The sequence below is a fragment of the Diabrotica virgifera genome, chromosome 2 (genome assembly GCF_917563875.1).
Source record: "Diabrotica virgifera virgifera chromosome 2, PGI_DIABVI_V3a".
Lineage (NCBI taxonomy): Eukaryota > Metazoa > Arthropoda > Insecta > Coleoptera > Chrysomelidae > Diabrotica > Diabrotica virgifera.
Genome location: NC_065444.1, coordinates 158354851 through 158369653, shown reverse-complemented (window position 1 = coordinate 158369653; position 14803 = coordinate 158354851). Strand labels below are relative to the sequence as shown.

The following is a 14803-nucleotide window of genomic DNA, read 5'->3' as shown; positions in this document are numbered from 1 at the left end:
CACCGCAAAGTTTACGTAAACTGGAAATTATATCTGAATTAAGAATAGACATGCACTGTATAGCTATCTCTGTCGTTCAGAGCCACCTATGGTGACAATAATTTTGGATCACAAAAATATTGAAACTAAAAACTGGTATCTAAAAATATTGAAACCCATTGTTGTGAAGTAACATCTTTTAAAACACATTACGGGCATGAGATTGATATAGAGCACTTACATAAATACCAAAATCAGATAAATATCTCTTCAAAGTATATTTTGAGACTTTCTTCAAAATTGTAAGTAAAATATTTGCATATCGACGGCGGAAAGGCAGGACTTCGTAACTGATTTACTTCAGTTTTCGCTTTAGAATAAGTGTAGCAGCAGTATAGCTGCCAAAAGGCTCCAGTTTCCGGAAGGCTTCCAAAAGGCTTTCCCAGCTCTAAAAGCTGTTTAATAGGTGCCGATATACTTATTCTAAAGCGAAAACCGAAGTAACTCATTTTATACAAATTTTTCAGTTACGAGGTCCTGCCTTTCCGCTGTCGATATACACAATATAATTTAAAACAAGAATGTTACCACTAAACCACTTTTTAAATATTAATCATGAATATTTACTACAGTTTACAATTTCAAACTAGTGTGTTTGATTCTATACCTATATTTTACTTCTTTAGTAAACTTCAGACTGTTCAGGATAGCATAATAGCATAGGAGGCGAATTAAAAAGAATTAATTTACTTACAAGAAAAGATATCACAAATATTAAACTCTCTTATGGCGTTGATTTGAAAGATGGATATAATATGTATAATGATGATGCAACCAGTGTTTATTTTTGGGTTGAATGTTTACAGACTCATGTCCAATATTATTTTACAAACAACAGGGCATACTAATGGATATCCATTCTGAATGTAACATTTATGATTTTTGTCTTATTTTCCTTAATGCTGTGCCAAAAGGAAATGCTAATTAAGTTTGGTAAATCCTTATCGCAATCGATGGAACTCATGGGCTCAATTCCTATGACTTTGAACTTATGACAGTATTAGTTAAAGATGAATTTGTGAATGGATTTTGTACTGCTTTCTTATTTTCAAATAGAAAAGATACCTACTTTTATTTACCAATTTTTTTAAATACATGTCTGTGTTGGTATTATATGTATAGTCAAATGTTTTCATATCAGGCATAAGTGACACCTTTTACAATGCTTCGTCAAATGTAATGGGTATTGCTCCTAATAGACTGTTAAGTGCCTGACACACAGATAGGGCATGGCAAGTAAATCTTAATAAAATATCTGATTCTGAAAAAAATCCTATTATGTATACAAGATGTATTAATGATGGTTTAGAGAGTATTAATAGCTTTTTGGGTAGGCTTCTAAGTGATGCAAATACATACTATTTTAGTAAGTATTTCCAGTAGAAATTTTCTATAGAAATCAAATGTAGGATAGAGAAAGCAAGATCTGCATTTCAAAAAATGGCAAAGTTGTTCAAATGTCATGATTTGTCGATACCCATAAGTCAGATTACTACGATGTTATATATTTCCTATACTGTTGTACGGAGTTGAGTCGTGGACTCTCACAGACGCCACCTGCAAGAAAATTGAGGCTTTTGAGATGTGGCTTTATCGTCGAATCCTGAAGATATCTTATACCGACCACATTACTAATGAGGGTGTTTTTCTGAGAATGAAAAAAGAAAATGAGCTGTTAATCAAAATAAAAACAGCCAAAATCGAATACCTCGGTCACATCATGAGGAACAGTGAGAGATATGGACTGCTGCAACTGGTCTTGCAGGGAAAAGTAGAGGGAAAGCGAGGACCAGGAATGCGAAGGATTTCCTGGCTGAAAAATCTACGAAAGTGGTTCAACACAACCACTACAAATCTTTTCAGAGCAGCAGTGTGCAAAGTGCAGATTGCCATGATGGTCGCCAACATCCGAAACGGATAAGCACTACAAGAAGAAGATTTCCAATAGAACTACTGCAATAACATCCAACAATGGGCCTATTGTTATAGGAAGGGTTTGTGGAATTAATACCAATATTACCATTCAAAATTTTCATAAAATTTTGGATAAAAGAGTATCCGTTAGTTGTTATCAGTTAAGCTTAAAACTTGGCACTCATGGGGAGCTATACCATAATATAATAGGTATATCTCATAATATTACATCTCATATTGTTCACTACAGTAGTAATGAGTGAACCTGCATACACAGAATCATAATAATATATTATAGTTCGTGTATGCAGGCTCACTCATTACAATAGTGAGCAATATGAGATATAACATATTATAGTATAACTCTCTGTGCATGACCAGATTAACACGTTTGGTGCCCATCTCGAACAAGCTCCACTTGGCTGGTACCACATACTTAAATCATTTATTTAGTTACACAGTACTACTCACATAACTTATGCGTCATCAGTACCTTCGGTAAAACCTTCGTGATGCTATCCATACATCATGGCCACTGAATGTGTTAAAGCTTGTTAATGTAGGAGAGTTATACTAAAATATATATCTTATATTATATTACTTTAAATAGAAAAAATATCTTATTTAAATTGTATCCATGCTTTTTCCATCCAAGTTTTGATTTAATGAAATAAACCTTTTAATCAAAAAAGTGTTGTTTACTTGTGTACACCCAGCAATATCCTGATCATAAATAAATAATATAGTATTATCGGATTCTGATATGCAGATGCCAATAGGGCTTTTCATCGATTGTCATTTGTTTCGAGCTTCGGTCACGTGTCACATAATATTAATATATCTACGTCATACGTCTTTGGTTTGTATCATTGGCAATACCAATAACATATGATATAGATATATTAATATTAGACAACACATGACAGAAGCTCGAAACAAATGACTGAATGAAAAGCCCTATACCATGTAAATACAAGTCATAAAGATGTCTTTCTACGGTTAAAATTTCACAGCCTAAAGACATCATTTATGTAACTTCTTAAGGCGTCACAAAATGACTGCAATAATAAAATAGAATTTATTAACTCGCCTCGCCCCCAGGTAAAGCAGCGGTGCTAGGCCACTAAGAATGTTTATTTCAATTTTTTTATTTTGCGGCTTTAGCGCTTAGCTATTTAGCCAGATACATGATGAGAATTAATACTATTATTATACATATTAAAACTAATTCAAATTAGTAGTAATTTTATTAATATTTTGAATAATTATGTAACCACTTAATACTAAAATAAAAAAGTGTCCATCTATACTATCAAACACATTTTCACTTTTGAAATCATAAATCTCCATTCCCATTAAAAAATAATTTGTACTGTATAAGTATATTTCTTTTGAGCTTAATTTGTTTTTCAAAATACCGCAACATGAGTTTTAAATTATGACACAGTACAATACTTGTTTCAATATTTACATGTAAATTTGTAAATAAAATAATCCTAATTACTTGTAAAAGTAAGGTTATAAATTTAAGAATTTAAAACCAAAGTGGCATTAGACTAATTTTAAAATTCCCGCTAAAAGGAAAAAGGTAAATCTGGCAACAGTGCCGTCGTTTGCTGGATATTTAATCTCTCCCGGGGAGTTCGTTAAGGGAAGCCAAAAAAAATCTTGCCTTAAAAATACTCTAAATTGTCAGATTAAGATAAGGTAAGTTAAGTATATGCAAAAGAGTGTATATTTCAAAAATCTGACGATTTGAGCCGGGCGTAAGGAAATGGGCGGGTCACAAAATTTCACAATAAAAAAGCGAATATTTCGCGAAATGCATGACAGATCGAAAAACTAAGAAATATGTGCTCAATTTTTTTTTTAAAATCTATCGAATGATACCAAACACGACTTCACACGGAGAGGGGTGGTGGGTAAATTTAATATTTTAAATACGAATCCCGCGATATTTCGCGAAATGAACATCAGATTAAAAAACTGTAAAAAACACTTATTCAATATTTTTGAAAAATCTATCGAATCGCACCAAACACGACCACCCACAGAGGTGGGGTGGGAGGTTACTTTAAAATCTTAAATAGGAGCCCCCATTTTTTATTGCAGATTTGGATTCCTTACGTAAAAATAAGCCACTTTTATTCGAAACATTTTTTCGAATTATGGATAGATGACGTTATAATCGGAAAAACAATTGTTGGAAATGGAAAATTAAACTAAAAAATGGCAAGCGCCCACTAAAATGGAAAACTTTACTTAACTTTTTTTGGTTTTAGGACCTACTCTTCACAACCCAATAGGTCCCCATCGCGCTCGAGTGACTGCACATTTAGCATACTTTGCTCCCCTACAATTTAATTATACTTTTTTTATTTCGAAATATTTAAATATTTTTTTAATAAACAAATACGTTTCAATATTTGCCGATTTCTTAACAGATAAAAATCAAGTTACATAAAAATAAAATTTAAGAGCATTCAAAACTTTTTGATTCTGAACTAAAAATTTTAATTACATTCATCTTCTCATTACATCCGTTATAGAAGCTTGTTAAGACAATTACCAAAGCGAACTGAACCTTCAATGATTTAATTATATCCAGTCTAAGGCTACCGCTTGTTTCGCTAGTGTAGATTTGTCATATCTAATTTATTTGATTGTACGTGCGAGGGTAATAAATGAAAGGGCGAATTATACTCACGGGAGCTAGTCCTGGACACTCATAAACTGTATAATCACCCTCTTCGTTCTCCTCGTCGCTTTCCGCTTCAGATACAGACCCATGCCTGTCTCCGGGCGGAGCTCTAAAATTGATAATAAAATTTTATTAGCTATAGGGACATTAATTTAAATTGAGAAAATCGAAAAAATTCTCTTATAAAAAGGTTTGGTAACACACATTGGGTGTGAAAAAAAAAGGGTTTTTATTTTAAACTTCTAGAATTCTAGAATATTACTAATGTAGCTACCTACCTACTTTTTCAAGAAATTTGTACATAAGTATATTAGTATTAGCTGCATTTAAAATACACTTATTGATAGTCAAGAAACTGAAAAGCAGAAAATCGCCAGGAACTGATGGCACCAATAACAAGTTTATTAAGTACGGTAATCTAGAAATCGTGACAGAATTGGAAAATATATTTCAAAAAACTATACTAGAGGAATGGAAAATAAGTATAATAATACTAATATACAAAGAAAGGACTAAAAACCGACCCACATAATTACAGAGGAATGACGCTGCTCCATTATGCATCAAAATTGTTAATAAAAATCTTGTCACACAAGTTAACATCATCAATAGATCTACAACCAACGCCATTGACCGAAAATGTAAACGTGTAGGAGGAATGAGACAGGGCGAGAGTCTCAGTCCAAATATGTACGTGATAATGGACAAAATAATGGAAAGCGTAAATGAAACTAATATTGGCTATAAAGTAGGAAACACAGCTTTGATTATTCTCTGCTATGAGGATGATACAACAATCATAGCAGGAAATGAAGATTACTTCTGGTGCCTACTTTACAGATTGAATATAACAGAAAAACGATTTAAAAGTGTTACAATCCGACAAGCGAGACCTGGCGGCTAACCTTCTAGTATTGTGTATTTATCGTTGTGTATTTTCGCTCAAGATCACCCGCCAGCTATCGTTTGTCGGATTGTAATATCTCACCAAAAAGACTCAGTCGACGGTTATAGCCAAGAGCCTCATCAGATGTAAACTTATAATTAACGAAAACATAATAGAACAGATCATTTAATTCTAACTACTTAGGAATAGATGTGTACGATATATATGTTGCAGAGGAAATGAAAAAACAAGTCAACAAGGCAGTCCGAATAGCGAGATACTCGAGGCATATCATAATATAATTATGGAGATATGAGCGTAGAGAGCAAAAGCTGGATATATCAAACTTGTATAAGACTAGTACTGATATACGCAGAGGAAACAAGTTTAAAGGTCGCTAACAAAAAGCTTGATGAGAACTGCGGAAATTAGATTATTAAGAACTACCAGAATTTTCCCTTAGAGAAACAATAAGGAATGAAGATGCATTAAGAAAAATTGATGTCCAGGATATAAGGAGATGGACACGAGCACGACGCCGCAAATAGAGAGATCATGTCGATAGAACGAATTTAGGAAGACTAAAAGGACAACCCCCGAAGAGGTTGTATTATAGCTGGACATCAATATCACAAAAGCTGTGAGATGCTAAAATAAACGCTACCGTGTCCTACAAGAAAAAATAGAATAAGAGACACCTAAAAATATGTGGAACATATTATATTGAGGGAAAGCAATTCTTTATACAGGATCTTAAAACTAATTTTGAAAGGCAAAATACAAAGTCAGAGAGGTGTCGGAAGAGAGCAGGCTTCTTTGCTAAAAACATTCATGCATGCAGATGTCAAATACAGGAGAATTATTCTGTCACATAAGATCGACAAGCCTTTACGATGTTGATATCAACGTCGGACGATCCTGAAATGGCATGTGAAGAGATTATTAACACTTCCATTGCTGATTCCACTAGTGGGTACATTTGTATTGGTTAGTTGTCTTAACAAGATTAACCATTTTCAAAATTCTTTGAAATATTTTTTATACCTTTTTTAAATTACAAAAGTAAATACAATGGACATAACTAGACTTAGGCAAATAGGCAAATTGCATATTTTGCATATAATGCATAAAAATGCAAAAATGACAAATTTTGCATATTTTTATAAAAGTGAGCATAAAGTGCACTTAATTTGAAAATTTGGTGTTAACTATATATTTTTATATTCAAACTTACAGATAGCATGAAAATGCCAATATTTAATTTTGTTTTATAATCACTTGGTATTCAAATTCTTGGTATAGTAACTAATAAAAGACAGCGGCTTATAGTTTTGTCACGTTTTGTCCTGAAATTAAGGGTTTGTGTTTGCCAGTTTATGTCTCTAGGTTAAAATTTTTATTTTGACCGTCAGTTTCACTTAGTTTCACTTTTGTTTTAAAATTGGAGGCGTAAACAACGTGTATTTCTAATTGTGAATAATTATTGTGCTTTGAAAATGCCGAAAATACGCAATGTTTCAACTTGGATAAAACCTTACAAAGAGCTATCTATGGATATGGATAAAGTTTATTGTTCATGTTGTGGCAAAACCGTAAGTACATACGTATTATTTTTTATTTTATTTTAAAAAATTACACGGTGGCACAAACAAAGATTTTAAAATTGGAGATTATGTTTAAGGAAAGTACCGACACAAGGCTAGTTCGCAATAAATCGATGTATTTTTTCCTTTTTCAAGCATTTTTTTAAACTCCTTAAACTCCTTAAAAATAAGATACCTATTTAAAATTCAAATCATTCAATAGTTTACTGAAAGGTCGCGAACATTTTTTTCTAACAATAGAATGGTTTGCTTTAATTTTGATAAAAACAAAAACATATCATATATTGGAGTTAATTAATTAAGTGCTTTTAATTTATGCTCACAGTATTTTTTCTATAAATGTAAACAGAAAAGACCAAGAGCCTCTTGTAAATGTTTGGGGGTTCTTCCTTCTTGTACAGTCATTTCTTGACATTTTCAAGATTACTACACTGATTTTTATTTGATTTAATATAATTATTTTAATTGTTATGCAAAAACGGTTCATTTTTAGTTTGTTTCTAAAATCTTAGATTTTAAAAATAGGTACAACTATAGAATATTTATATTCTTTTTAAATTTCATCTAAAAAAAAAATTTCAAAGAGATCAACATGTCAGAACCGCGAAACATTTAGCTAAAAAAGTAAAAACCACATCCGGTGAAAAATATCTACCTTCAGTGTCCAAGTGCCTTCATTCAAGTTCCAAAAAACAAACCGAATAACGAACTTTTAACGAAGACTTGTGTCGTACATTAATATCTTCTAATATACCGCTTTCAAAATTATCTAATGAAAACTTTAGTTCTTTGTTAAAAAATATTGCAAACAAAACATTCCCAGTGAACGAACTATAAAGAGAAATAATGTCAATTTGTTATACTTCTCAGTTATCCACAACATAAAAACCGAAATAGGTAATAATTACTTTTAAATATGTGTGGACGAGACCAATGACTCGTCAGGAAGATACATTGTGCACTTATTGATTGGTGTACTTAGCGATGAAACCTTTCGAAAATCGTATTTAATTTCCTGTAAGCAAGTGGAAAAAACCAACTCTCTAACAATATCACGTTTTCTACAAGAAGTATTAGCAAACTTTTTTCATCCTGCTACTCTGCCTAATGATAAATTATTACCTACTTATTTTATCTGATGCCGCACCATATATGGTGAAAGCAGGACAAAATTTAAAAATATTTTATCCAAACTTAATACGTGTCACTTGTTTAGCTCATGGAATTAACAGAGTTGCGGAGGAAGTAAGAAAAAAATTTCCACTAGTTAACAGTTTAATAGCGAGCGTCAAAAAGTTATTCCTGAAATCACCTCTAAGAATACAATGTTACAGAGATATGCTTCCTGCTGTTCCACTACCACCGCAATCCATTTTAACACGTTGGGGAACATGGTTGGAAGCAGCTAATTTCTATGTTGATAATTTTGTTGATTAAAAAAAATAATAACTAACCTTTTAACGGATTATAATTGCCAATCTTTATTATTGGAAGCTAAACAAGCCTTCCAAAATAACATCCTCCAAGAGCAACTGTCATTCATAAAATGAAATTATAGTTTTGTCCAGAAAACTATAACTCAATTAGAATCCTTCAAATTGTCATTGTTAGAGAGTCCAGTTTTAATAAAAGAATTTGAGTCATTGTGTCAAAACGTTAAAGGTACTATTGGAAAGGAAATTTTTTAAAAATTGAAAGTAACCATGGAAAAAATAGTGGTTACCAGGTTCTTTCTGAAGTGGTTTAAGTACTAGCTGGGGCATTTTCCGAACCACTTAACCCATTAGCGCCGTGCGTTGCTTTAAAGCAACGGCAGACATGCCTGTATTTGGGAGGAGCTTGAAGTCATAAGACAGCCATAAAAGAGGTGTGACCTTGCAAATTCCATCAACCATAATCGCTCACACTCGGTTATGCCTATCTATTTGCGGTGTTAAGAACTGTTTGTAAGTTTGGTGCATTTGAAGTTGAGCATAATATTAGAACGTGAAAATAATGGACTTTCGATTTGAGTAAGTACCATAATTTCGATATAAATGAAACTTATTTTTCATATATGTTAAATTTGTGTTGATTATACTTATAACAAAACATATTTTAAATAATTTATATGAATTGATCAATAACTACTTGTCAGTGCCTGTTGTAACCCAGCCGTTACCTTAAAACAACTCTAGACGCTTGTACTACCTATATTTTAAATTTTATCATTTTTGTTCTAGACGAGGATTTTCGCTTGCTCAAGCTCTTGACATAATTTATAATGATGAACTAGGTGGCGATATTTTTGTTGAACTTCCAGATAAAAATAATGTAGACACTGACGAGAATTAATATGAACCATTCGCGAAAACCGAGTTCCCAGAGGATGTCCGTTAACTCCTAAAAATGAATTTCTGAAAAAAGATCGAGGTTATTTTGAAACAGCTATTGAACCAAATGATGGACAATTATATGTCCGGTGGATGGATCATCCTGCGGCACTCAAGAAGTAGGTCAAGTATAAAGATTTTCTCAGAAACTCAACCGAAACGTACTTGTTTCTAGACCCAAATTGATCGCCAAGTATAATACATTTATGGGAGGAACTGACTAAATGGATCAGAATGTAAGTTGCTACCGGATCAGTATTCGTGGCAAAAAATGGTACCTAATGGCCAATTTTTACGTGGATGCTCGATGTTGCATTATAACAGTTGGACATTGTATAATAAAACTGGCAGAGAAAAGGTATCGCAATTAGATTATATAAGAGAGATTGTAAGCACATATTTAGCGAAGTATAATGTACTTAGTAAAGGAAGTGGAAGACCGTCGGCTTCCTTGACAGCATCTGTCGACAGCCGAGTATCGGATGACATTCTTTTGGACACCATACCATCAATCATTTGATACAGTACATTCCAGATGGGAAAAAGAGAAGATGTGCGTCTAAAACATGTAAATCTATCGTTAGAACAATGTGTTTAAAATGTGATATTGGACTATGTACTTCTTGTTTTATACCGTTTCACTCTCATCGAATTACATTTTTTTATGAATAAATATATATTTTTGTTTTATTGCCTACTTTACTGTATCTTTACTTTAATTTTTTGGTTTATTATTTTCAACAAAAACTAGGTAGTGTAAGCGCTTAGCGTTGCTTTAAGGCAACACTTATTATCTCAGAAATGAAATATCTCAGAAAAAATATTTTATGAAGTTTTTATTATTTAAACACAGTTCATTATTAATATTGCAAAAAATAATACAAAATCAATAATTTATTAATCTCGGCGCTAATGGGTTAATTTAGAACCATCTATTATAGTAAAGAAAAATGCCCCAGTTACATCAGTTGATGTCGAAAGAAGTTTTTCTAGTTACAAATATATGTATTCAGATAGAAGCCATAAGTTTTTATTAGAAAATTTTGAACATCATTTGATAATCTATTGTTACCACAATTCAAAATAATATTTATGTGTTAAAATAATTGTATATGTTATGTATTTATAATGTAAGTATTTTTGTAAATAAAAAAATATTGTAAATATTTTTATTACATGCATATTTTTGCATAAAATACTGCATATTTATGCGCATATTTCATACTTTTTTATTTGCATATTTGAATAAGTCTAGACATAACTATCTCTTTTCTCTAATAAACTCATTAATATTTATCAATTCTTTACGTCTAAGTTAAAGCCATAAAAAAGGTTAAATAATATAAATAGATAGGTCCTACCTTTCCATGGCTATAATCTGTTGCTTTTGATGTTGGTAATGGTACATTTGAGCAGATTGTGCAAGTCGACGATCTCCAGAGGGAGACATGTCTTTATTTGGTCCGGTCACACCATAAGCTGGATACTCAACATCAGAAGCATTCTTTACGTGTTTCTGCAAACTAAGAATTTAGACTATTATAAATGGAAAAAAAATCAATTATATTTTTTATGAATGGGGAATTAATAATATGAGGAACATAAGCGGCTGAATTTGTTAATATGTTCCACTATAAGCGGTTTTGATACTTTGATGATATATATTTAGAAGTAGAAAAAACACGTCCCTTAGAATTTTTTTTCTAAAGCTACCTAAATTTTTAATTTCATTTATGAAGTGATGTGGCCGAATATTACAAGTTATCCCTTCATGAGCAGAATAATTTATCGACGAAAAAGAGAACAGCTATGGATTTTCCCGCGTAAGAAAAAGTAGACTTTAAATTCGTTGTTATTGTTGGTCTTAAGTTCTGAAGTATTCATCTAAAACGGAAGTTTTACAAAATAGGTTTTAGTTATTCGTGAACTCCCATACTTCAAGGAAACCATAATTACAACTAAGTATTACATTTAAAGTCAACTCTCAGCATTCTCTTGAACGTATGAAGATTTTAATGTGATTAAATAAACTTTGGCCGCACATTATCATGCATAGCGTCATATGATTGTACATTAGTAAACCTTTTTCTTTCTTTCTATTTTTATAAACATAAACTTAAGTGCATAGAAATCGGCCCACTTAAAAATTTGGTCATTTTTGATGTCTCATATTTCCTAAACCTGTTGGCCGATTTATATGATTTTTTCAACATGTTATAGCCTCATCCTTTGACAATACCACTGTAATAATATTGTTGCTAAGCAGGTAAAATTTCATTGTATACCGAGTGTACCAATTAAACTGTGTTTTCTTCTCAAAGTTCGCATCACCCTGTGGAATATTCTTGCATTTATAAAATACTGAAATTAAACCAAACTATAGCCTCAGGTTTTATTAATATTTTGTTTTTTAATTTATTCGTTTGTGTTGGATAATGAGAAAGTTAGATACTTTAACAACTAGACATATGCTTCATCAATACACGGTGTTTCTAGATAAGTGCGACAGACTTTAAGGGGTAATTCTGCATAAAAAAAGAATGACAGTTGGATTGATAAACGTATGTCCGCAAATGTTTCGTTTCCGAGATAGGGGATGTTGAATTTTTTCTTACAAACGGACGATATATTTTATTGCTTTAAAACCAGTTGAGTTGTGACAATGAAATTTGGTGGGTTTTAAGACGTAGTTATTGCACATTTTTTTAGATACAATTAAGAATTTAATATTCATCATTAGCGCGCATACGTGTAATATGACCGATCATATTAACCGTATGCACACTAATGGTGAATATAAAATTCTTAATTTTATGTAAAAAAATCCGTAACAACTATCTCATAAAACCTACCAAATTTCATTTGCATATCTCAACTGATTTTAAATCAATAAATAAATCGTCAGTTTGTAAGAAAAAATTCAACATCCCGTATCTCGGAAACGAAAAACTTGCGGACATACTTTTATAAAGCCAACTGAAGAATTGATGAACTATTGATGAAGAATATGTCTAGTTGTTAAAGTACCTAACTTTTTTATTATCCAACATAAACGAATGAATCAAAAACAAAATATTGAGAAAACCTGAGGCTATAGTTGGGTTTTAGTTTCAGTATTTTATAAATGCTAGAATATTCCACAAGATGATGCGAATTTTGAGAAAAAAACACAGTTTGATTGGTACACCCGGTATACAATGAAAACTTACCTTTTTAGTAACAATGTTATCACAGTGGTATTGTTAAAAGTCAGACTATAACATGTTGAAAAAATCACTTGAATCGGCCAACAGGTTTAGGAAATATGAGACATCAAAAATTACCAAATTTTTAAGTGATACGATTTCTATGCACGTAAGTTTAGTTGCAAAAGTTATGCGTCAACTAAAGTTATGCTTATTCTCATAGTTCATTTTTCATGAACATATTAACGGATTACGCTGATTTTTTTATTATTTTAGATTTTTCTTTGGTATTTACATAATTGGGCAAAGGTTTACTCAAACTTCTTTTTTGAACTTATACTGGGTGGGAGAAAAGATATGTTTTTCTGGTGTTAAGTTTGAGACACCCTGTAGGGAAGATAATGTATAAGTGTGAGTATACACCGAAATCGTATTTTAGTCATATATTTTGTGAACATTTTGTTGTTTTATTGTCCAATACATTTATCTTTAGAAACAAGGATAATAGACAAAGAATTATTCTTTAACATGACGTGTTTTAACTGAAACAAAACTAAATTAACAATAAAAAATATCAGTTAACAAACTCTCAAAAACAGAAAGTCACATAGCGTTAACAAATATGGTCGACACCTTAAGAGTTATTTGTCGACCAAGTGAGCGGCGAGCAGCGCTGAAAACGAAAGACGGAAACATCTTTATACAAAGGTAAAATAATTATGTACTTCACACCGAAAATTGTAGACGATTTAATTAATCTACACTATGCATCTCTGAAGAGATCAAGTGCAAGATGCAAATAGATTGTCAGGATACCTTTATAAGGCTATACGGCGAAAGCGACATATTAACCCTGAGATAAAGTCAAGAATTTATAAAGCCAATGTAAGACCAATAGTGACATATGTATCAGAAGCATGCCCCGATACAGCCACAACAAAGGCTACTAGAAACGGCAGAGTACTGAGAAGAATTACAGAAAATATGCTGAGAGATTTAAAGAAGAGTGAAGAGATTAGAAGAAAATGTAATGTACAGTGTATCAAAGAATGGACACTAAACAGAAAAAAAAGAGTAGAATAATCACATAATCAGACTGGGGACGACCCGTTTAGTAAAAAAGCAAGAGATTAATTATCAACGAAGAAGAAGAAGAAGATACCGAAACGTAAGAATTTTTGACACTGTTTCCTTTTTCTTTTTCTTAACTCATTATTTCAGTTTACTGGTAACGAAGAATTCTATTATCTCATATATGGGTATGTCACGTTTGATGTTTATTTTCAAATAACTTTATCAAGGTTGAGTAAATTTGGAAATCAGTGAAGTATAACACTACTGTTTTGATTAGCGCAAGCGAGATTACAGTCGGAAAAATGAAAGAATACCCATGAACGAACATATAAAACACGTTGTATTTTCCTGTCACCGTGTCACAAAGAAAATTGCCCAGCGCAAGTACTTGTAATAATAATTATTACATGTACTTGCGCTGGCCAATTTTTTGTGTGACACGGTGACAGGAAAATACAGCGTGTTTTATATGTTCGTTCATGGGTATTCTTTAATTTTTCCGACTGTACTTTACAAAGAAAGTTGATTTTATCGTAGTTGAAATCATCACTGGCGTTCTGATTATTTATTTATTTTTATATATAAATTGTGTTTACGAAATATAGTAGATTTTTTTAAAAGGTACGATTTCGACAACGACTGCAGACAGTAGACGGCAACTGCAGACGGAAGTTACAGTTGTCACCATAACCGACGTCACTTTGCACTATTAATTTGTATAATTATTAGCAACTGACGTTCTGCCGGACAACAGTTGCATTCCGATGTCGGAATCAGACTCATAAAGATTAATAGTGCAAAGTAGTGACGTCGGTCACGGCGACAACTGCAACTGACATCTGCAGTTGCCGTCTGGCGTCTGTAGTCGTTGTCGGAATCGTACCTAAAAGGTACGATTTAGGGTTGAATAAGACTTTTGAACAAGAGCAGCGAATAGCTCTTTTCCAAAATTTTTATACGTAGTTTACTTCCTTAATTTATTTAATGTGTACAATAATTTAGGTTTAAGTAATCTAGCATTAATAAAT

General features: G+C 32.0%; 1 protein-coding gene across 1 annotated transcript in view; it reads right to left on the bottom strand.

The window, feature by feature from the left end:
- Positions 1–14803, bottom strand: part of LOC114330641 (probable RNA-directed DNA polymerase from transposon BS) — a 212038-nt gene that overhangs the window by 9500 nt on the left and 187735 nt on the right. The window contains exons 5-6 of the mRNA XM_028280042.2: positions 10878–11039; positions 4661–4763 (exon numbers count right to left, since the gene is read on the bottom strand). Coding sequence (XP_028135843.2) covers positions 4661–4763; positions 10878–11039 — 265 coding nt within the window. The remainder of the gene's footprint in view (positions 1–4660; positions 4764–10877; positions 11040–14803) is intronic.